We start from the raw sequence: 24,479 nt of genomic DNA, 5'->3' as shown, positions 1-24,479 counted from the left end.
AAAAAACCGCAAACCCAAAATGCAACTTCTACTTATAAACGTTTGGGGATACTTTTATACTATTAAGGCTTAAGTAGAAATGTTGAACAGGATGAAACTTCTAGTGAATGATATTTCTGTTAGTAAGTTAGCTGTCAAAAACACTTTCTGTGGCTGCTTAAAATAGTTAAATGGAGAATGGACTGAAATTGCCTTCTGGTTCTCTTCACAGGCTGAAGAACGATGGCTTCCTTCAGCAACCTGACTATTGGCATTGCTGTTGCCAGTTTTACCGTATTTCAGCTCCTGTTCCATGTTTTAAGTTCTTGGGTGTCAACACGAATAACACCTGGTTTTAACAATCTCAGCCAAAAAAGAAAGATCGAATGGAATTCAAGGTATAGTGTTCCAAACAAACTACAGCTAATGAACTATCTGAAATTGTCAACATCTGAACCACCTGAGTGTATATATATAAAACTGCAGAAAACATTATTGGTTAACCATCTGTAAAGATTGGAGAGACTGTTCTAGGCACTTGACAAATTCCGAATGTAAAATGCTGAGGGCCCTTCTTGAACACATAGCATTACATACACTTGGATATTAAACATTTCATTAGACAGTGAAGCACAAGAGAAAATAAGTAGAAAAAGAAGACAGTGACTGGTCAGAGGTAATAAAGTAAAGGGGATTAGTTTTAAATGGCTTCTCTGGGATGCTTCTAGCAAAACGAAGAGGTACAAAATTCCCTTCCCCCAAACATATCTGAAAATCAAAAGTATTGCAGTTTATTCTGTGATCTAAATGCTAGTGTATCTCTGGTCATGCTTTTGGGTGCAAAGCAAATCTCTCTCTGTTCTCCCAGTGCTACTACACTACACCATACCATGTTTTAGATAAGTTATGGTTTTCCAAGAAATTAGATGAATCTTTGGTATAGTATTGGCGTGAGGCAGGGTTAGATAGGTAGATCTATGTGTTGATGGGGAAGGAAACTGCAAGAAGAAGCAGGGGAAGCTATGACAGACACCAGGTACACGGTCAGGAGGGAGCTGTGGAGAATCAGTCTAAGAACCATCTTCACTCCCTTTGTGTTTCTGCAATTCCCTCAGTGGGATGCATCCACCTGCATCTCGCTTGTCTTCTCAGACAGAGCACTGTTAGAAAGTTGTTCAACCCTGTGAATCTTTCCAGCGTGCCTTCCTGTCTTTTAAGCCATAAAGGAAGTATAGGGTAGTAGTTGCAAATGCGGTGATCACCGAGGTTTTATTTGCAATATACTACTCTGAAAGGGTATATATACAGTGCACAAGCTTCTGCAGTTGAAATTAATTGATACGGTATAACTTCATGCTGGAGTAGCCTATTACAACTTTAATGCCTTTTTCAGGCGTTTCTCAAATTTGAAGCTCAAAAAAGTGTACTGTATGGCTGTCACTGCACTCAAAACGCATTAGTCTTATCACTGTTCCTCCTCAGTGCTCTTTAAAGGCGGTATCAGGTGGATACTTTTAAAGTTTTCATCGTTCTAGGCAGCATTAGCAACTCAAATAGTCTTGCCCTTCCATTTGGCAAATGTCCACCTGCAGTGTTCTTAAAGGCACCATCTTAATTTCAGTTCGACCTTTGAATAATTACCTATCTGCCAGAACAACTTTGTAGGATGCCAGTTCGTGATAGCAGTGCAGCTTAGGTTTATCTCTATGTTACAATTGACAATAGAGGCAGATAGGGAAACTAAACTGAACTGTTATCGTGTTGGAGGTGAACTTTTGTCTCTAAGCCACATCAAGTGACCCCTGAATTGCATAATATGCTTTCTGAGAACATATCCCATGCCTGGTAGCACTATGCTAAGTTGTAGTGCTTTGCATAATAACATATGAATTGTTTCACTCATCACAAGCGTGCTGGAAATAAGCAGCTCATTAATCTCTGGTCTACTTTGTAGTAAGATGTTTAACTACTCAAGTTGATACAGCGCTGCGGGCTGTGTCCTTTTTTCACTTCTTTCCATATTTTCCCTTGTGGTTGGTAGCGGGATGTAGATGTTAGCACACAGATGAGTCATGGTCCAGTGCCACGTTCCGTGCTGGAGTCAGAAGGCTTGAAGCACAAAGCGTGGTTCATCAACAGCTTGTTGATGTTATACCTGAGGAGGGCATGAAGTGAAAGAAAGGCAAACTGTGCTTGTGTTCCTACAAAAGATTCACTGTTAACTCTGCTGACCAAACACAGCATTTTGACAAACTGCCTCATCACGCCAGTGTTTCACCGAAATGAACAGACACCCCAAGGAGTATCTTATGTTCAGAGGACGTAGGTGGGCATATGTGTACTCTGCAGACAGCTGTGCAGGTAGAGAAAGTTGCCGTCTCCCAGTAAAATGAGCTGGGTTAACTTAAATGATTTAAAAGTAGATGTTTGTTATTTTGTCCTATATTGAATTGGTTAGGGAGTGCTGACACAAATGGTTCTGTTGGCAGTCCTGAAGGAAACTGGCACAGAGGATGGTTATGCATTTTTATCAGCTCAGCTGGGTCTGGAAGAGGACATCTGCCTGAAATGAGCCCTAGCATTGAAAATATATTGTTACAGTTTGGAGGGTTTTGTAATCAAGCGTTTTAGCTGCAGCTCTGGACTGTTTTCCATACTGTCAATTTGTTCATTCCGACTTTCCAAAAATTAAGAACCAATAAATTAATTGCTTCTGAAATCTTAAGTATGTAGATGCTCAAATTCAGTTAAAAACTATACTTTGACACAGATGTAGTATAACTCTTTCATTTGTTATGCGTAAGTTCCTGTGTCCTCTTCTATAATACATGCTTGTACTGCTATGAAGCAGTTGCAAAAAATATACATATTCAACAATAAGGGAACAAGTATGCAACTTACCAGTGCAGCTTTTTTCTTTGCAGCTTAACGAGGAGTTAAAGGATGCAAGCTTTGACACTAATTTCAAAGAAATGTACCGAGCTTGATAGTTTGACCTAGATTCCATATTAAAATGGAGCGTTGCACTATTTCCCTTCTTCAGTCCCCTCTTCTATGGAGAAACTTCAAAGTCCAGAGTTAAGGAGGAAACCTGCTTTTTTGTTTTCTTTCTTCTTGTTTTTTTTTTTTTTCTTCTCCCTCTTCAAGTGCTGTGCTGGTGTATATCTTGTATTCTAAGTGCTAAGGTTTGGGTAGACACTCACTCCTGAGACAAATTGCAACTGTAAACTAATGAGCTATATTCTAGGACAAATTTTACTTCTTTCAGCATTATCCTCTCCTAAAATTCAAAAATCTCAGGTATTTCTCAAACACTAATATTATATGCCGTGCTTTGTTTTAGAAAGGAAGCTAAGTTCCTAGCGCTCTGTTAATTCCATGTTGCAAGAGTAGACGCTTTAATTAAACTATGAATTATCATTGAAATTCTGCTAACTAAATTTTCTTAGTTTAAAAAAAAAAAGGGGGGGTGGAGGAGGAAAGCAGCCTGTGCTATAATGATTAGTATATGTTCTCATCCAGCTTGTTACATTTGACTATTCCTATTATGTTAATCTCCATTCACTTTTTGGAACACTATTGAAAAAGATGCTGAAAATAACATGATGACACTCTTTAAACAAACTGTAAATAGAGACTTCTTTTATCAAAAGTTACAGAATCTTCTAATGCCAACAGACGATAATATAACTTCTGGAAACAGAGCAGGGATTATAACCTACTCTTTCTTTGCAAAGTCTTCCACAGGAAGTAAGAGGTTTTCTTCCAATCTTGTGTGGTAGAGTTTAGACTCTTGAGAGTGACTTATGCACACTTAAAATATTAATAACTTCCAAATACATGTAATCAATATGTACAAAGACAAGACTAATAACTAACGGCATCTCTGCGTTTGTGTGCATATGGTTAATGTTGCGAACATGGTGCAAGGGTCTTTCTGGTCACACAGCATCGAACTTAGAGTTCTCAAATAGCATCCATGATTCAGTGGAGCTTTTTTGGCACATAATTTTTTTTTCTTCCTCGTCACACTTAAAAAGCAGGAAAGCAGACAGTAGCTACACAGTATTAGATGCAGTTCATAGTAGTGTTAAACCCATGGCTGGAGGAACAAGGTTACACATTTTGGACCTGTGCCCATTGCATTGTTCTACCTTCCAAGAATACATGAGGGCTCAAAAGGGCAGGAATGGCCCTGGCCTGTGTGCTGGCAGAAACCCTGCCCGGGCCTCTCTAAAGAGGTAATTCTCTTTAAGTGTTTGTTAACATTCAGGGTTTATCTGGAGTGTGCGGGCAGCCTGTATACTTGAGACTGGTGTCTTTGGGGGGGGGGGGGGGGGGGGGGGGAAGGAAAGTGTATAGTATCCAAGCATGAACAAGGCAGCTCTCATCGCTGTGACTTTATTTAGGGCAAGAGGAGCATAAAATAAAGGAAAGCTGCTACGTCATATGAACCTGTAGCTGTTATACCTCAGATACTCAGCTACAACCTTTTGTTAGACAACTTTTCTCTTTGAAAACCAGAATCTACTTCAAATGCACTAAACATTCTTTCTGAAACTTTTCTTGATGGGATTTTTCATTTAGTGCCCCTCTTTCCAAAACCTGAACTTGGAAGATTGGTTATGGGTCATCTGTTAATTTGGTGCCTGAAAGGAGAAACCTGCTGCTGCAGGACTCATGGGCCAATCTTAATATAAAACGCATACACATGTTCCAGCAAATGGCACAAGCAGTAAGTATTTGTTAGAGAACTGGATGTCGTATTGCCTTTAAGGATTCATTAATGTATGGGACAGTTGAAGGAAAATGTAGAAATCAGTTACTTTAAGACCATACTTTCTATTTAACGCCCCTCCACCCTACTCCAATCTAATAGATTCCTTCTTTTTGACTGTTTTTTCTGCCTGTCATTGTGTAAGTGGTTGGATGTAGCATGAAGAAGAGACGATTGCCTTCCACAGGGGTATCTGGGTGCAGTTGAGAATGTCCTTGGAGAGGTCCTACCTCAAGCACAGTACAGAAAGTTGTGAATGGCAGAACGTCCTTGTGACTGTGATCTCTTTTCCAGGACAGTGTCCACATTCCACGCCTTGGTGGTTGGTGGGTTTTGCCTATATATTTTGTTGTTCGATGACGCTGTTAATGCTGACCGTCTCTGGTAAGGCGTGTTACATATATGTAGTGTTTATGCAATAAAATAACATAATTGAGAAGGAAAAAAATAATCCTGCAGTGTATTAATTACAGAAATAATTGATTCATTTCCCATCGAAATATGCAGTTGTGATGTGTCCATTTTTATGTTTGTACCATTTGATAATTCCAAATTATTTTGTCAGTATTCATGTCTTAAGTGTAGTGTGTTTCGGTGAAGTGGAATAGATAAAATTCAAGCAATTGATTTGAAATAGCATATTAAATTACTAAAGCATAGAACCAAGAGGGTAACTGTAAGTCGGCATGACCGAAACTATGCTATTTACTATAATCATTTTAAAGTGAAATTGAAATGCTGTTGCAGGTCTGGAGTGTGTGTGTGAAAAAGCTGGAGGGGCCCATTGTATGTATAAAATATATATGTATAAATTGATAAATTAAGATGTTTATTTTTCTGCCTCCCATAAAGCTTCTATCAGTCTTTGTTTTAAAAAAGTATGAAAGTTTCAAGTGCTGTCTTCACAAGCAATAGGAATATTTAATAAATTGACTTATAATATTTTCTCTAGTTAACAAAATATTCTATATTAAGCTTATCTTTTCTTGATTTCTAGGTACATTGTTTTGTTTCACACTTTTTTTTAAGGGAACAGGAACAAGATGGCTTTGTTTTAGTTGAGTTAATTATAGATCACTATTGGTGTTTTGACATTTCACTCGTTATCCTCTGGAACTTTCCCTGTAGAACGAAGAGGCCATATTTTTCCTGAAGACTTAACTTTAACTCCTTTAAGTTTCAATTCATATTTCTGTCGTAGACTGTTGTTTTTAACCATGTCAAAGGACCACACTGTAAGTCAGTTTAAACTTACATAAATGTAATATCTGATGCTTGTTCTGCTCTTTTGATACTGTAAATTAGTGACAATGCAGTGTGGACTGGACAGGATTGGGTGCTTGAAGCACTCTGCCACTGACTTGTTATATGGCTTTAATAAATGTAATAACACATAATAATTCATAACACACTTAGGCAACATTGGCCTCTTCTGTATGTGATGATATATGATTAACTTGTTGGCTGTTCTGGATTTTTTTCGTTGCATTCTGGTATCTGTAGAGAGACCAAATACAGTCTGAGTATCTTATGAGATCTGTTAACCGTGTTGAAAAGCAACAGGTTATTATAACTCTCTCAGTATGTGTTGTGGTAAGCTTTATCAGATAGAAGCTTTTATCCTGGTTTGTTTGAGTAGACCTTGTTCTAAACAGTGCAAAGGAAATAATGAATGGCAGAAAAAAAAGCCTCTTGGTGATGATAAATAAATCAAGTCTTTGTGTTTATTAAATTTTCCTAGCATAATTCCAGGAAAAATTCAAATTAAACAGAAGCTGAACCACTTTTTTGTTACGTTAGATACTTTTGTATCTGGCGTTGAAAACTTAATCTTACTTATGGAGCCTTAGCATCCTAGGTTGATGTTAAAACATTAAATCTTAAAAAACAAAATCCATATGCCTTTGGGGGAATTTCTTTCTGTATTTCTGCTATTGCTTCTGAATAGTTTCTTCTGTTTGCATACATTTACTATCCACTATTGCTATCAGTGGTTTTATTTGCATTTTGTAGAGTGAGGAAAACTTTATATATATATTTAAAAATCTAGTGGAAGTATATCTAACCTGTGTTTTAAATTAAAGCTTCACGTTCATTTCGTGGCAGTGTTTCTGTAAACTGTTTCTCAGTCAAAATTGTCTTAGTGGTTCAGGAATTTGTCAATTAAAAGCGCACAGAACACACTCTAGATGTGGAAATTGGTATTTTTAGTTACTAAACTAATAATTTTAAAATGTGTGAAGTATCACTTAGTGTATGTAAAGCAGTTGCAATGATTTGAATTCATGTTCATGCAATGATTAAGTACAAAAGAAGAAAAAACATAATATTGCCCATGGCTTTACAAGTACTTGTACACAGCCTGCGAGTAAAATACAACTTTGTATTAGACTTTCTTCTGCCAGTGAAGCCAGAATCGTGGCGTGGTTTCCTCAAAATTTGCAGATGTCCGTTTTTCTTCCAAGGCTGACTTTTACATTACTCTTAAAAATAAGATGGCTAGCATTAGTCTATGCATTCCACCATATGTCATATTGGTTCCTGGTACACAGTAATTAAAACCTTAGCTGACCATGTAGAGCTTTAACCATTTTTTTTCCAGTCTGTTTTGTGATTTAGCTGTACATTAAGTCTTAAGTTGCTTATCATTTTTACATTGATTTGTAGCTGAATCCATAGTCTTGATTTTAATTGAATAAAACAAATTATATGTGAAATGCCAGATGGACTGTTGCAAGGCTGCTCAGTCTGGAAATCTAACGCCCTTTTGAAATGCTGGCAATAAGCAGTGGGACTTGGTCATTTACAGATAGGAAGGATGCATAAGCCTTTCTGTAGGAGTCTCTTATTAACAATACAAGAAACATTTGTGAGCCTAGTTTCAGTAGTTTGTAAGTAAATATCCAGGAATCCTTCATGCAGCTTCTGACCCTCGACGTATGTCATCCCAACTTCTGGGTTCACACAAAGCATGGTGATGGTGATACCTATATGTCTTGAAAGCGATCATGACTCCTGATGAGGGTTTGGGCTCAATGGAGTGAGGATGTGGTACTGCTGGCATGTAATGCCTGAAACTAGATACAATGGATCCTAACAAAGGATAATAAAGACTGCAGCATTGATAAGTCACAGGGAAGCATCAGCGTTGTGTACATATACCTTTTTGATGGTCTTGGACTTCTCATAATGCTTTGCCTTTTTTTCTGTATGTAATACAGACTAGCTAACATAGATGATGTAGAAATTGTTTTTGAGGTGGTGAGAATAACATGGTAGAAAATGTGGAGGTGGTAGAGATCAGATAAGGAGAGGGAGAAGATGTAAATAAGTGAATTAAGTTGTAGCTGTCATATGACTGTCAACTTTACAGTCATTACACATCTTGAAGTCTGATGTTTGATTAGCATTTTATATGACTCTGTATCTGCAAAGAAGTTTGAAGAAAGTCAGTCATGTGGACTTTGTTTGTTGTATCTGCCTGTGCATGTTCACGTGTAATTCATTTGCCAGACATACCTCTTTATCAATCACAAGGGAGATAGCTCTTCCCGTTTGCTTATTCAAGTCACTCCCTGTTTGTCACTCCTGGCTCTTGCTTGCATCAAACTAGGCTGCGAACATCAGGGCTCTATTGCCCTTCCCATTCAAGGAGACAGATCAGGAAATCTAGAAGATTTTAGACTAAACTCTAAGTTTTCCATTAATTGAGATTAATTTGTGATTCTAACATGGGCTCTTCTTGAAGGGAGGTGACAGGTGGCCATATATGCTGTTGAAGTGTTGGTTTAGAAAGTCTGGAAAGGGTTTGTTGCAAGGTGACCATTCTTATGGAAAGAACAAAGGGAAATAAATCGCGCTCTGTCTCATCCAGTTAAGTCACGTTTATCAGTGTCAAGGAACCAGTTTCATATATTCAGTCCTTTGCATCTTCTCTGGAGAAGAATGTGAAGGTTCTTGAGCGCAGGCTAAATCTTGTTGATGATGTGCTGAAGTGTGTTGGGAGCACTTACAAGTTTGGGTATGATGTTGCTGCTGCTGCAGCGGGGAGCTGTAACGGGAGGACTGTAACTATTTAGAGAGCTTCTGCTAAAGTTGTGACAACACATCTGTCTATTCTCTGTGTCAGCTATGACTTTCAGAAGAGCTACGCTTAAAGAAGCACTCAGCCCACAACCTACATAGCTCATGAAACCAGGTTTTGAAGCCATGGGAAAATGTTGCTGTCTCAAATTGTAGTTAAGAGAGCTTCTGTGGCCAATCTTAAGAGATGGAGTGAGCTCCAGGGTCTCCTTGTAATGTTTTTTTCTCTCCTAATGGCAGAATTCTGGTTTTGTGAGTCCTGTTTTCCTGTAAGCTACCCTCTCATTCAGGGAAGCAGTTAGTTTTACATGCTAAGAAAAGCTTAACATTCAGTTAACAGATTGTAATAATACAGGAAATCTCTTCCACTGTTTCATTCCAATAGGATTAAAAAATAATAGCTAAGTAATAGCATTTTACTGCTTTGTAGTTGAGGTGGACTTTGTATTGGAGGTGTCTGTAAGCACCGTTATGTTCCTTTTTTCTTGAAAGGTTTACAACAAAAATTGCTTTCACAGCTTGTCTTGAGCAGTCTACATTTTATAAATCTGTAGACCTGTCACTTGAAGCTCAGTTCATACTTACACAAAACGTATCTAGATTACATGCTTTTTTTTTCCCCTTTCATGTCTCCTTCTACTCTGTTTATTCCTATCAGCATCCATCCTCTTATGAATGTGAAAAGCACCAGCTGAGCAAGGAATTTTTGTCACCCTTAACAAAGTTTTAACACTTGGCAGAAGAACAAAAACGGAGATGCAGAGTGTCAGAGTGCTAAGAGACGCTGCCTGGACTGTTCTCTTTTATCCTCTGTTTCTAGAGAAGCCATCTCAGAGTACCTCCTGGGCTTCAGTTCTGGTCTCTAGCAAAGCTCTTGGGGCAGTCCCTACCTCAAGGCAGGAGGTAATCCTGATTAGCGTGGTTAGTAGGTATCTAATATCTGGGTGGAAAAGGAATACATTTTCGTGACTGGCACCTTTCTTAACCAAATCTTGTAACGTCTTACTGATGGGCCAAGAATAAGGTGACCTGATGGACATTGTGTGTGTGATATGTGTATGTCCTTTGTGAATTACTTTGTTATAAAGGCTGTAACTGTGTATTTTTGGTATATTTACAGGGGTGACCCTTCAATTGTGAAACTGAATATTGCTATTACCACAGGCTACCTCATTTCTGGTAATTATGCAATGTGTATATAACGCACACAACCTGTATGTTTATATTGAGTCACTGTGCCTGTATATTTCTGCTGAGCCACTATGCTGGAGATGCGATATGTGTTTACAATACAGTTTCTACTGTGGCTTTTAAAATTGGTAATGGAGTTGTGGGTTGTGGTGAAATCGCAGAATCTTGCCAGTGGATGTGAAAGATGGAATGGTATCTGCCCAAGCACTGAGGAAATGCCACTGTGTGGCCTTATGATGGTTTGATACACAACCACCAACTCCAGCTCAGTTTTGTCCTTCAGCCAATTGAGGTGTTGAAGCAGTGCCCTTCACTCCCTTCAGGATGTCTACAACTCGTAGCTCTTTTATCATGTGTTTCTTCCTGTGACCTTAGAATGCTGGCAGAATTTTAGTAACCCTCAATACAAACTGAGGCAAATGATGCTGTAGAATCCTGCCTGCCCACCTTTTGGTCTCACTTTAAGCGAAAATTTAGTCATACGTAAAACATGGAAATTTAAAATTATTTTCTTGGTATGGCATTTAACCCCACATATTGTTTTGCATTCTTAATTATTTACTGTCAACTAAAATTGGCATGGGAAATTTGCTGCAAAATGTTTTGGAGCTTTCTTTTATGGTGTGTGGGGACAATACTGACTTATCAAAGCAAGATCTTGTTGTGACTTGGACTGTTTTCAGGGAAAACTACTCATGGATGGAGTCTCTGGTCAGAGACTGGTCCGTGGGCCTGGTTATCTCTCAGGCTAGACTTCTGAGCCCAGTAGAACTGATAAACTGGTGATCAGCACGCTCAGTTAAACTGTGGGCTAGTTTAAGTCTCTGGTTTTTCCGTAAGAACTTCAGCTCCCATGTTTAAATTCATTGCTATCTATTTTTGAATAATTATGCATTAGGCTTTCATTATGAATTAATGAATGCCTTTGAACAGAGACCTGAACCTGGCCACTCATTCTCTCTCACTTCCTTATATAGTTTGTTTAATTATTAATAGGAAGTGGAGCGGCTATGTCAGATGATATAGAGTCCTGCCTGAGGGTAGCTAATATAAAAGAGATGAAGGCACTCAGTGGAGATACAAAAGGCATAGGGGTAAAACCTTTGATTTGGAACCTTGGTCACTAATATTCCCATCCAAAGTACTCATTTGGAGAAAGTAGGGGCAGAAATTGCTTGTTCCAGTACAGAAAAGAAAATCTGCTGAGATCTCAGACCATTATGGAAGAGGAAAGAACTTTTCTGTTAAAGCTTTCTTTATAACATTAATTCAGGTCCACTATATCACTTTTGTGGTAATTGTAAAATTCTGATTAAATAAAGCAAACGTGCTTCTCATTCCAAGTGTCCCTTGCAGAATATTTTTGGTAAATGGTTCCAAACCCATTTTTGATTCAGAAGTTCCCCATAATAGATCCCTGCATTTATTGCATGTGTTTGTGTATTGGCTACGCCCCCTGTACCCTCCCCCTGCCCTATTGTGTTTTTTGTGTGTCACTCATTCCAAATTTTTGGCTTCATAAGTGTGAAGTCTTGCTGTGAAATTCAGAATCCACTTTTTCCTTCCAAAATATTTCAGCTAAAGCTGTTGCGTCTGTACTTCCATTGATGTGGAAACTAACAATTTATGGCTACTGTTGGAAGAATACTGTTGCTTAATGCTTTGACTACAGTAAAATCTTTAGGATAAAGATGTTCTCTTCAGAGGTAGTTAGTTCAGAGAGTTTCTGCTGATGCTATATGTAGGCATTTATATCTCTAAAACTTAGAGAAAAACTATTCTGAAGTCAATGGTATATAATAATTTGTTCTTTATCATTATTTCTTTTCTCTTGTAGACTTGTTGCTTATTATTTACTACTGGAAGGCAATTGGTGACAAATTTTTTGTAATACATCACTTGGCAGCTCTGTATGCTTACTATTTTGTACTGGTGAGTGCTGTATTTTCCAGTAACGTAACAAGCAGATGAGATTTAAGACAATGCTTTTATAGATCTCATTTGTTTAATGTTTAAAAAAGTTCTTTACTGGTTGGTGTATTAGCTTTGTGAAAGACATATTTATATTTTCAATAATCATTACTTTCTAAATGGTTTTATTAGTCAGTTGTGGTAAGCGCGTGCCTTTTTGATGCTACAGTCCTTCAACAAAAATGTGTAACTTATTTAACTGCTGAAATTAAAACTCTTCTGAGTTTTTTCTCTAGAGAGACTTTGCAGAGGGGCTTTTCACATGGTTATAGAAAAGGGTTTCAAATAAAAACACATGTCTGAATATTTAGCTGGAAAATTAGAAGGAAATAGTTTCAAGTGGTTATGTTCTGTTTGTGATTGTATTTGCGAGGCCAGAGGTCAGTGATCCCTAACTCTGGTGAATGTACTACAGTCAGCTGGGGTGGGTTTTTTCTCTTTGCAATTTATTTATTACTTTATTTTAATCTGTTTCGACACAAAGTGATCTTCTGAGACTTCTTTTTAAGGTTACTTTGGGGAAACAATGGATGAGTAATTGTATATATCTATAAATATTTGTGGCGTACATACATTGAAGGGAAAAGGGGAAGAGAAGGACACTGTTCTAGGATAAAGACTAACTTAGTTATTCTTTGCTGCTGCTGGAATTTCCCAAAGATGCCCATGTGACTTGGTAGAAATCCCATTGACCTCCAGAATAATGCTCCTGAATTTCTTCTGAAAAGCTCATTCAGTAAATAAAGAAATCTTACAAATACAACTTACTTCATTGACCACGTCTTGCCCTGTCTACTGTGTGAATCCCAGGCTTCCAATATTAAAAGTGTCAAGATGCCAGATTACTGTCAGATTTCCCATGTACTGGTTTTAAAGGGATGAAGTACACTGACAAGTAAATGCCCTCTTTCGGGTTGAAGGTAATTAGATCTACTAATATTATTGCGGATGAAAGTGAATTAGAGCTGAATATTAGCAAAATGAAAATACCACTACCAAGGCTAATCCCTGATGCAGAAAATTCATTAGTTGTTTCTGGGGTAAATAGAAAGCATAGTGTTAGTGTGAGCTTCTTTTAAAGCAGTTACTTGGTTATCGCTCTGCCCTTGGATGTCTGTGTGTTACTCATTCTCTTATCTTCAGAGAAAGTTGCTCACAAGTATCATATTTCAAAAATTGCTCTTGAAGACAGAGAATTTGATTAAGAACACAGATTTTTCTGTTTGGCATAGTGCGAACTGACACGAAATGCCTGAAGTCGTGGGTATTGGCACGCTGGGTGGGAGAAAGAGGAATCATGACACACGCTGCCATAGGTTGTTCAGGAGACCTACTGAATTTTTTTTACAAATCTTTATCTCTACATCTGCAAACTTCTGTTTACCCGGCCATTGTGTAATGGGATGCTGTTTGCAACATAACCAAATGATGAAGCAGGGAATATGCTGAACATTGTCACTTGGAGGAAAGTGCTCGGTTACAACATGTATCGGTGTAAATGTACCACGCAGTTACCTGGGTACCAGCCTGGAGAAGATGTGCTGCTCTTCCAGCCCCCAGGGCACAGCAGAGCTGGGCGAAAGGCTTCCCCTGCGGCGGGGAGGAGAGAAGAAAAGGCTTCTGCCCCTTCTGCTGCCAAATAAGAGCTGCGAATTCATCTTCACTTTGGCAAATTATGTTGCAAAAACAATGCAGGGACATTTTTCTTTAGCTTACAATGTTCCTGTTTGGGCTTGTCTAAACATTGAGAAACCCAAAATATTTATAATTCTCTTAGACAGTTATAGTATCATTGTACGCTATGACTACTTGTGCCGGTCTTCTCTAGCTGCTTTCCATGGCCACTTAACTGTAAGTCTTTTAAAGATTTATTTAGAGTAAGAAACTGCTGATTTGAGGTATCTGAAGGACAATTGCAGCTTTTGTCGTAAACCTCATTTTGAAATTTTAAGTTGGCCACAGATAGCAAACTGGCTTGCTATCAGTTTTATTAAAGAAGTTGAGACGTTTTATCATTCTGTGTATACTTGAAGACTTTAATCAAGATTTCATGTCTACATTGTTGATCTTTGTATGTCTATTTTCTTTTGCTAACCAGAGCAAAGGTCTGTTGGCTTATTTTGGAAACTTCCGTCTGCTTGCAGAGTTCTCCACTCCTTTTGTCAATCAGCGGTAAGTGGTTACGGAATTTTTGCATAGCTCTTTTAAATTTTAATCTGTATTATTATTTCTGTCACTTATAAAGGTTTTTTTTGTTTTGTTTTGTTGATTGTCTGCTGGAAGGGAAGTTCCTTTTTAGAGTAGAGCAGCCTTCATATGAAATTCCCAATTTTTATGAAACTACTGAACAAAAACATTCACAAATACAATAGCGCTTATTAGCCTCTGTATCTTCATTTAACTATTATAATAAAACCATCATTTTCAAAAGGTTTTTTTTTAGTATCATGCACTAGGAAAAGAAGCAAGATAACATTGTCATCAGAATCCTAGAATGGAATTGCATTGCCACAGATAATTTGAAGTTTATTTTGCAATACTGCACATATACAGATCAATACTAATAGATGCATATGAATACATAGAATAATATAAATGTATATTATTTATATAATTTCAAAAATAGTTCTGGAAATTATTTTGAGCACTTAAATTAGAGAAATAGTAAAGCACCTAAATACATCTGGAATGGTTAATCTTCACGCTTATCAGTGATCAGAGAAGAAAGTGGCAGAAGGCTGTCTTGCAGAGCTCAGTGAGAGCAGAAACCGGCCATGGCTTCTGGTTAGTGTGTGGCTACTAAACTAATTGCTGGTGTGAGCATCAGAAAAGGAGCATGATAATGCCATGTACCGCAGGTAGGGGGAAGCGGTCAATGGAGTTTCGCGGCACTCTGGGGTAGCTGGCCTCTCTCCTTGCTCCGTCACCACCGTGACCCAGGTGGGGACAGGGATTTGCCCCAGGAAGGCACCGCCTCAGGAGAGCAGCTTTGGTGCTGGGCAGTGCTGCAGTCCTTTCTTTTTCCTCCATTGTTTTGCAATGTAGGATCAGATCTCTCAGTGTATCAGGTGCCTGTTCTTCCCCTATGCCTTTTGGCGTGTATTTTACTTAGATCCTACATGTGTGGCATCAGTTTTCTTTTCCAGGTGTCTGTAGAGAAAGGGTAAGGTTTGTAAGGCAAACAGGAACTGTAATTCTCCTGCAAAAAGGGTATCTGAGTATTACCCATTACTGCATTGTGACTGTAAACTCTGAAATATTTTATGAGACTGCAGCATTCCTCAGATCTCTAGGAATAAAAAAAACTGCGCTGAGATTGCCTTTGAACACTAGCTTGGCAAATTCAACTTACAGAAGGGCAGGGTGGGCTAATAGAGCTTGCCAGAGGTTGCTGTCATTTGCCCAAGCACAGCTGAGTAGGAGATTATAGCCTAATGTAGTCTGGGCTCCGTGTGCACAGAGAAAATGAGGAGTAAATAAACACTTCTTTAAACTTATTTTAGTAATACAAGGAAGAGGAAAGTAAGAAAATTAAAAAAGGTGTTGTTATATTCTAGGTTTCTGTATTGAAATTCATGTCCTAGTGAATGGCCATTCTCTCAAGTGACTTCTACCAAGACAGGATTTAGAAGTCCATTGTCTTGGCTTTAAGTGGTACCTCTACTGACAGTTACCTTTCAGACTGTGGCATTAGGAAGTATCGTGATACATTTAGCTATTAAAAGTAATATATGTTATACTTTTAAAATGCCTATGGTGAGATCATGTGTCTTTGAATACCGACATTTACTGCTTTCTCAGAAAAATGGAAATCACTGTAGGAGATAATAAAGTCCCTTGCACTAAGGGATGTCATCTCATTAGTGCATGAATTTTATTTTTTTTCATTAAATTTGAAGAGAACCAGACCCTTAAGACAGTTAGTGGATAATGATAACGACTTACATTATGTTTTTTCTTTGCATTCTTAGTATTACCAAAAGAGCTATTATTAAAATCTAAAATGATATTCTAATCTCAGAACTGTAGTATTTTCTTTGTATTTCCTGTTTGTGTTGTTAGGGATATCTAATTGGAGGTTGTCTCCATGCCAAGCATTTAAATCTTATAATGTTTAGCATCAGCATTTATGTAATTAATTAGGAACTGTGGTGGGTAAAATTGTAATGATAACTGATTTACTGTCTTTCACTTTTTTGAATTTGCTGTGAGAGGGGAGCAGATGTCCAGTTACCTATATTGGCACATTGCAGTATATTTTAAAACGTTTTTTCTATTACTTTTGGAATCTGCATTGTATATATCAATGAAAATACAGACTCTGATTGTTAGTCTGACCAAATATATCAGGTCTGTCTCTTTATCATCCCAGTTAGTGTTTCTGTGGTGAGGTACCCTGCTTCCGGGCTGGACTGCCACCTTGAGTGCCTGGATTTTAATTGCCTTAGTTGCACTCTTAATGAATTTCTAGAGTATTTCTGTTAGAGCTGGATGTCTGGAAAATCTTTTTAGCATATCTGTAATTACCTAGGTTGTAATCTGTAGGTAATTAAATGAAAAATAACTTTTAAAAACAGTTTTAGAACTGTTATTTTGTTAAGTAGTTTTACCCTCATATCTTCTTAGAAATAAACTGATTACTCTACTTCCCCTCCCCATCCCTCATCGTGAATACAGCGATTTAAGTAATTTTCCTCTGGTCCTGTCTTTAACTTGCCATTGTTGCACGAATTTTCCTTGTGTTTATTCTGGTTTAAGTGTGAATGATAAAGAATTAGTGGAGTTTGCTGTTCCTTTTTGTAGGAATTAACATGCAGGTTCTGTGTGAATGGCAGTAGATAATTAGACCTGTCTCGTAAGAAATTAATATTCAATTTTTTTTTTTTTAATAGATCACTTATGGCCCAGTGGCAGTAGTGGGAAAGGGGGATTTTAGAATTATCTGTTTCATTGCATACCATACCTAGCTGTGACATGATCCAGTGCCATTTACAACATCTGGTTTTGAAGTTCTGATTTCAGGCTAAACAGATGCAGTCAGAAAACCCCAAATCTGAGAAACTAGAAATTAGAGTTTTATCTAGGTGACGATATCCAAATACAATGCCAGAGTTGCTTTCAGGGAAACATTTAAGTTTAGTTTAGAATTTTAGCTGCCCATTGGTGCAAACTATAGTAACAAGTAATAAATTTGTATTTATAATTTTAAAAGAGAATTTGAATTATGGTGCATTACACAATAGGCACTGAAATGCATACTGGTTGTCAAATGATTTACAATTCAAATCAGGATTCTCTATGTGTTATTCTGCAGTGCACTGGATATCACACACTGCTTAAGTGGGGGGAAAAAATGCAGCCAAGCAGAAGAATTTGCAACTAAGCCAAGACACAGTGCAATAATTTAGAAATTATAAAGGTAGAAGTGGTTAATAAATTAAATTATTAATTTAAAAAAAAAAAAAGAAAGAAAGAAAATCCTGTTTTAATAAGATGGCTTCAAGTCTACCTGCTCTCTGCGAACCCTTCTTTTGCAGGTGGTTTTTTGAAGTACTAGGATATCCCAAGTCTTCGAAGGCCAACATCATCAACGGTGTGCTGATGACGGTTGTGTTCTTTGTGGTGAGGATTGCTGTCATGCCTGTATATTACAGCCATGTAATTTCTTCGTTTGGAACAGAAGGTTTCCAGAAATTAGGATTTGCAGCCCAGAGCGCCTGGATTATCTCAAGTGTTGTCTTGGATGTCATGAATGTGATGTGGATGGTTAAAATTGCAAAAGGATGCTACAAAGTCATTTGTCTTATCGGACAGGAGGAAGCCAAAACTCATAGAAATGGAAAATCTGACTAGAAATCATATGCATAAAACGAAATTTCCGATAAGAGAATAATTTGGTTTCACTGAAACAGTGCACATTTCCGCCATGGAATGCTCCTCTTAAGGAAACAAGGTATTACCTCTGTGCTGACCTTACTCTTTCCCTAGCCACACTGCCTGCGCACCCAGGGCCACGCTCTACGAATCCTGTCTGGTGAGGAATGAAAGCAAAAGCTCACACAAATGAGTGCCACGCGTCTGTTCTAAGCAGTTACAAACTACTGGAATTAGAAAGGAGCAGACTGGTTACTTGCTTGTTGTCCACCAGTGTGTTCGAAGTGTTTCACTCAGGTTTCTCAGATCAATGTGTTTTATAAATTCAGTGAATACTGACATCTCTCTTTTTTTAGAAAACAGAAAAAATCCCCAAACTCCTGATATGGTGCAATTTTCCTGGCACGTTTCTATGTTTTCTTCTAGGAATAACAATCAAGATTTCATTCTTGACAACTTTTTAATTTTTTGCAAGAAAAGCTAAACATTTATCTTTGATTCTATGAAGTCTTTTACTGCTTTTTGTTCTGCCTTATATGAATGCAAGCCATTTTGTGAAATTTATGAAATAATTTTATCTGAAGTGCTGTATTATAAGACTACATAATATCTTAAAAATTGTTAAAATGACATGATTTTGATAGGAGGGATTCACATTTGCTGTGTTAGATTACATGCAATAGTTTATCTTCTAAATTGCCCGTGGAATTTTTTTTGGAATTAGTATGGTAAATGATGTGTGGAATCAGCATAATTCTTCCTGGAGTGCTTTTTCCTTTTCTGCTGCTACCTTTGAGAAGTGCTGCAACTCTCCTCAGAGTATTTTTAACCATTGCCTATCTGGATGCAAAGTTTAATTGTAAAGAGATAAAATTCTTCTGTATATGTGATGTGTAACTTACAGTAGTACTTTTTCTTTTATCACAGAAATGACCCATTTTATATGAAGTGTTGAGGAGTTTTTGTCACATTTCCCTTGTTAATCAGATCAGAAACCTGAGGGGTTGACTAAAAACATTCTTGAATTAACTGTGCCAAACTTCTGTAAAGCTGTGCAGTAATTCTGTAGAATGACAGTTCATTGCTGTAGGCACAACACTATCTTTTTTAAATCACGTACTTGTCATTAGATACTCTCTTCCTTCTTCTGCAAACTTTAAAGGTTTGGAGGGCATCAGAGAGGGCGTCTAGGAATAGTCTAGAATCTAATTTATAATACAATTTGAGGAAATTCCTGGTTTTATTTTTAAATTATTTTCAGAGCTGTATTTGTGTGTAGTTTGGTTTGTTTTGATTACTTTAAACCACATCTGAGTTGAGACTGATTAATTTCTGTTTTTTTCCTTGGGGTGTATGTGAGGTTTTTTGTTTTTTTTTTTTGTTTGTTTGTTTGTTGTTGTTTTTTTTGACATGACTTGTTATTTGTTGTACCTTCTGGTAAGATGTGCTAGAAGTATCCGTTTTCACTCAGTACTTTAGCGCACATCCCGATTGTTGGAGCAGGCTGTTTAAGCAATTTGTTATTAAACAAAAAGATAAAATGTTTACCCTCTGTAGGATAATTAGTTTTCCTCTTGTCTCGTTCCCTCTAACAAAGCTGGGTGACGTGGGCTCTCCACTCTGTGGTCGGAGCCGCGAGTAGTACCGTGCTCCCGGGTGAGGGAAGGGACACGGCGTTCCCGTCTTCCAGGAATGGGATATCTGTGAGACCCCGAGAGGATGCCGAGGCTGAAATGCCGTATGACCAGGGTGGCTGCGATGAGTTTAGTTCCCCAGTCAAAATGAAGTCAGGGAGCGTTGTTTGGGCTAGCGTAATACATGCTTTTATAAGCATCCTTCCGCTCTTGAGCTGGGTGGGCTTTTTTCCAAATCCGTTTCCCAATCCTGCCTTGTTAAGGGAGATATCAAGGATTGCTAATACTTCTATTTTTTGGACTCTGTACTTATTAATACTTCACAAGCCTGCAGACAAAAGGTCTGTTTATGCCTTGGGAAAGTTAGCAATGAATCTGTTTAGCTGGATGATTTGAGTGCGCGCAGGACCTTTCTTGGGTACCAGCAAATCCAGTCTTGGAGAGCTGATCCTGTGACCTGCTTTGCTGAAACAGACAGACTCCCTTTTATACTAATGTGCAGAACCCGGTATCTTTTAAAATACTGATTTCATTCTATCTAACGCAAAATCTGGGCTACGTACAAAGGCTCTATGTTTCTATCACCGTTATGATTTAAAGGTGTACACGAAATACTTTTTTCATGTGCTTTTTAAGCCACTAGATCAGGGAATCACTTTGTTATACCTTGTTCCTTTCCAAAATAAATTTTAAATAGAGTAAATACAAACATTTAGAGAACATGTTTGAAAGTATAAGTCTGCTTTTGTTATTTGGGAGGTAGGATGAAAAAAAAATTGATAAGGAAGATGATTTGGAGCAACTCTCAAGGTCAAACCTCATGAAAACTTTTTGAAATTCATCCCTTCTTAGCGAATCTTTACTATTTCAGTATTTTAAATTTGTTTTCAGTGGAGAACATTGATTAAAATGGTCCATCTCCTTCACTTCTAGATAGACTTCCAGATAGTCAGATAGGGGAAAAAAGCAAAGTAAGTTAAGCTATAATAAAATCATGTTAAAACTAGACTGAAAGGCAAAAAACCCACACCCAAACCCCTGCATAATACACTTTGGACAACAATCCAGAATGGAAGGGCAGTGGGATATTTATTTTAAAACGTAATATTTTGGATTGCTGTACAAAATTACTGTAATTAAAACAATATTTTACAATGCATTAGGTTTAAATTTTCTAATTTTTTTTAATGTATTATGGTTACGTTCTGATGCATTTACTATGTGTCAGAAGACAACTTGCTAATGAAAAAAATTATTAACACCTTGTATTCAGTAAGGACTGCAGTAAACAGGCTGCAAAGTTGTCATGTACTTAATACATTAGTGTAGGGCACTTTTTACCTGCCACTAAAAGCTTATAATACAGCAAATTAGATAGCTGAGGCACACATTTTTCAATTGCACTTTATTAATTTAAAAACTGTGGTGAAGTATTGATAAAACTTAATGTTGCAAGTTTGTATCTTTTGCTTTTTTATGCAAAAAAGTAAATGCATGATCAGCAGCACCATAATAAATGCTACCTTTAGAATGTAATATTACCTTATTAGTGGCTTAAAACTTCTGTTTTTAACAGATACATTGTCTAGTGTAAAAGCAGACTCTTGGTGTGTCACCGGGTGTCTCTGCCATGGACATATCAAATGGAAGGAGTTAACCTTGTAAAAAATACTCAGATATCTTGTTTTTCTTTTCTTTTACATTCTTCAGTACCAGGTGACATAAAATTAGCACAACGATCATGGAAGAGTCTATTTGGAGCGGTAAGGCTGTATGTAGGAATGCAAGCTTCCCTTTTTTATGGCTTTACTTTTTTGTCAAAAGATGAGTAAGTACCACTTTCAGAACAACTACGGGGGAATGGCATGTCAAGATTTGCTTTTATAATTGATTTGTGGATACAGTACTTGCAGAGAGGAAATGTACTTCAAATACTCATTTTTCTCGGTGAGTGTTCCAGTGGATTTGAATGAAGTCGAGCACCTTACGCTACAGAGATGCTTTATGGGTTATCTGTGTGCATTCCTCAGTGGTAAGAATTACATCTCTGAAGCCTACTCTACCTCTACAAATACATGCTATCTTGAGTGAGCTCAGTAATTTAATAACTTAATTGCTTAAAAAATAGAATCTATTGAATAATGAAAAATATCCTATGCACAGGAAAATGAGGGGAGCTGACTTTATATATAAATTCTTAACAATTCCAATTTTTGTATTAAAATTTACTAAAAGTTAAATTACAGTGTCTGGAACAGAATTGCTTTCATCTCTACTTAGAAAATTATGGGAGAAGATTACTCATATTGCAGAACTAACGTTAACCTAAGAGTAAAAGCTTACACAAGTGAGCAAATGCGTTCAAGCAGGTTTAAAGAGGAGAGGTGAGGGAGACTTTGACAACACAATACAGAGATCCAGATGTCTTCCTACTGCTGTGGTTGGGACAACAGCAGACCGACACATAGCAGAAAGCTTTAGGTATTTCGATATCTCTGTTGACAGTGGAAAATGAAAATTTATTCTTTAAAATTTTCAGTCTGTATAAAATGGGTTGTCGGTTGTTGATTGCTGTATGAAGAGGACTTTTTCTCATGGACTTGTGTGTGTTTAAGTATACGTGCATACAAGCTTTCCATAAAAGATCATTTAATAGAGAAGTCAGTAAAATTGTTTTGTGATGCTTCTGCTAAGCCATTCAGAGGAAAATAAAGGGCTGCTTGACAATTACTCCAGCTTAGGATCTGGTGCAGAGTCGGCTGCTGGTGAAAGCCATCAATAAAGCAAATAGAAAGGGACTAGAATTTTCTGATGAAAAAATATGAGTGTAGAAGACTCTGTAAAGTACGGGCAGCCCTCTTTGATATATCAGTGGCCTACTGTACAACACCATTATCTGGCTACAAGGAGCTTCACGAGGAAGGATTTGTTCCTGGTGGAGTTCCTCTGTCTATGGAGTACATTTGACAGCTGGAAAAAGAACAGTACTTCACTGCTGAGAACCTGACAGCAGTCAAATGGAAATGGCGATCAATATTTATGAACTTTTAACATTCATCCAAACCCGGGTAAAATCTCTTTGTTGGGCAGGTGAAGGTCATTGTGTTTTCTGAAAGCAACTTGAAAGTTCTTTTTACGGTAGCGAAGATGAAAGATGCGCTGCTTGGGATGTTTAGAGATCTGGGATTATGCATCAAATCATACTTTTAGGTGGTAACACTTGGTAAGGTTTCTTATCCATTACAAATCTCTACTAGCTACCTCCTTTGACATTCTTGCTCTATTTATAATAACCAAGCACTTTATAGTTCAGTAAAGAACGGAAGGTAGCTATGAAGAATAAATTGCATTGTTTGGTGTAAGAAATATTTCGGCAAAATTTCTTCTGAGATGAGTTTCATTGTGTGATGTCGTGCACTAAGGGGACATCTGATTATAACGATGTATATAAATTTTTAACCTAGTTGTAATGTAAAGGAAATGTTTTTAAGAGAGTGAATTATGAAGAGTTCAGCGTGGCTTGGTATCAACCATATAATGATTCAGTGTGCTATTTATAACTCCCTAATTACTGAAATTGAAAATATAAAAGCAAATAAAATACTCTGTAGTGTATCTTTATTTTTAATCTATGCGTGGGATGTCAAACATTGTACTTGTCTTGTGGACAGGACATGCTTTTATGAGCCTATAAATATTTAAGTATATGAGAATCTGCACCCAAGTGGAACATGTTGCATGTAAATTATCTTCTAAGTTTTTAAATTTTGGTATTTTTAAAAATTTGCTAGGTTTGAAAGCAGCATTTAAGTATTAATAGTAAGCTGTGACACAGAACATAACATTTTGAATGCAATGCGGGTTTTGTTTATAGTAACCTTATTCCAGTTTCACAAGAGAAATCCACCATATGATTGGGGGAAAGGAGGAAAAGGGCTAATCATGAGCTTGGCTGTATAATTTGCACACTTAATATGCACACATCTGGATTTGTTTCTAGCATGCGTGTACCAAACAGTGTTTTCTTTAATATCAACAGATACCTATATATGTAGAATAATTTAACACGTAAGCACAGCTAACCTGATATAAAACCAAATTACAAAAAATGTTGGGAACAAATGAGTTACAAGTTAGGTGTAAGTCATGGAGCCTGTAATTCAAAAATGTTTATATAATCTTCTGTCTAGGAAGAAACTTGGCAAATATATCTAACTTACGTGCAGAGCAAGGACGAAAACTGTAAATTCTGCCAGGCTGATTTCTGGTAAATCTTGACAATCTGGTTTGCAGTAAATACTAATATGGTCACAAAATGTCAGGATCGCATTATGAAATTCAAACAGTAATGTGGCCTGATTGCAGTAGCAATCTGTATCACGGCACAAGAACTTAAAAATGCAATATAACAATTCTGCAGAATGGTGATAAAAGTAATCAGTTGTAGTAAGGCGAATGATTAAGTATTATGGGTTTAAATTTACTTTTTATTATTAAAAATATTTCTGAATTACTTGTTTGCATTTCAGTGATATTGTAAAGCTTTTCTATACTTTGTTTGAACAGTTTAGGAGCTTGCATAAAATGATATTGGATGATTATTCTGTTTCCCCCTTGATATATGCAATAACATCAATAAGCAATAAATTGCATGTTGTATGCAAGGTATTGGTACTTCATAATAAAGGAAAGGAACACAGTTTCTTATTTTGTGACTTTTTTTTTTCTCTTTCTTAATATGGTAATGGCTTATGTACCCATAATGAAAGTATTGTGAAAGAACAGTTTTCTTTGGGTTCAGTTCAAAACCAACTGGCTTATATGGTATCCTAAATTTCGTGCTGTATCTTTTTTTATTTGAAAAAAGGGGGGATCGTGAGGTCTGAGCCACACTGTTGTTCAGGTTGCCGAACTGTTAAAGAATGAAATTCTATGTAGGACGTCACTGGGGCCAAGAATCTTAACTATGA

General features: G+C 37.2%; 1 protein-coding gene across 8 annotated transcripts in view; it reads left to right on the top strand.

The window, feature by feature from the left end:
• TLCD4 (TLC domain containing 4) overlaps positions 1-24,208 on the top strand; it is a 43,907-nt gene extending 19,699 nt beyond the window's left edge. For all 8 annotated transcript variants that reach the window (XM_074596953.1, XM_074596949.1, XM_074596950.1 and 5 more), the window contains 6 exons: positions 212-377; positions 5,051-5,140; positions 9,960-10,018; positions 11,868-11,962; positions 14,100-14,173; positions 17,539-24,208. In XM_074596953.1, the coding sequence (XP_074453054.1) occupies positions 223-377; positions 5,051-5,140; positions 9,960-10,018; positions 11,868-11,962; positions 14,100-14,173; positions 17,539-17,854 (789 nt within the window). In that variant the 5' untranslated portion in view covers positions 212-222 and the 3' untranslated portion in view covers positions 17,855-24,208. The remainder of the gene's footprint in view (positions 1-211; positions 378-5,050; positions 5,141-9,959; positions 10,019-11,867; positions 11,963-14,099; positions 14,174-17,538) is intronic.
• The last annotated feature ends 271 nt before the right edge of the window (positions 24,209-24,479 follow it).

Source organism: Larus michahellis, chromosome 8 (genome assembly GCF_964199755.1).
Source record: "Larus michahellis chromosome 8, bLarMic1.1, whole genome shotgun sequence".
NCBI classification, from domain to species: domain Eukaryota; kingdom Metazoa; phylum Chordata; class Aves; order Charadriiformes; family Laridae; genus Larus; species Larus michahellis.
This window is presented reverse-complemented; position numbering and strand designations above follow the sequence as displayed.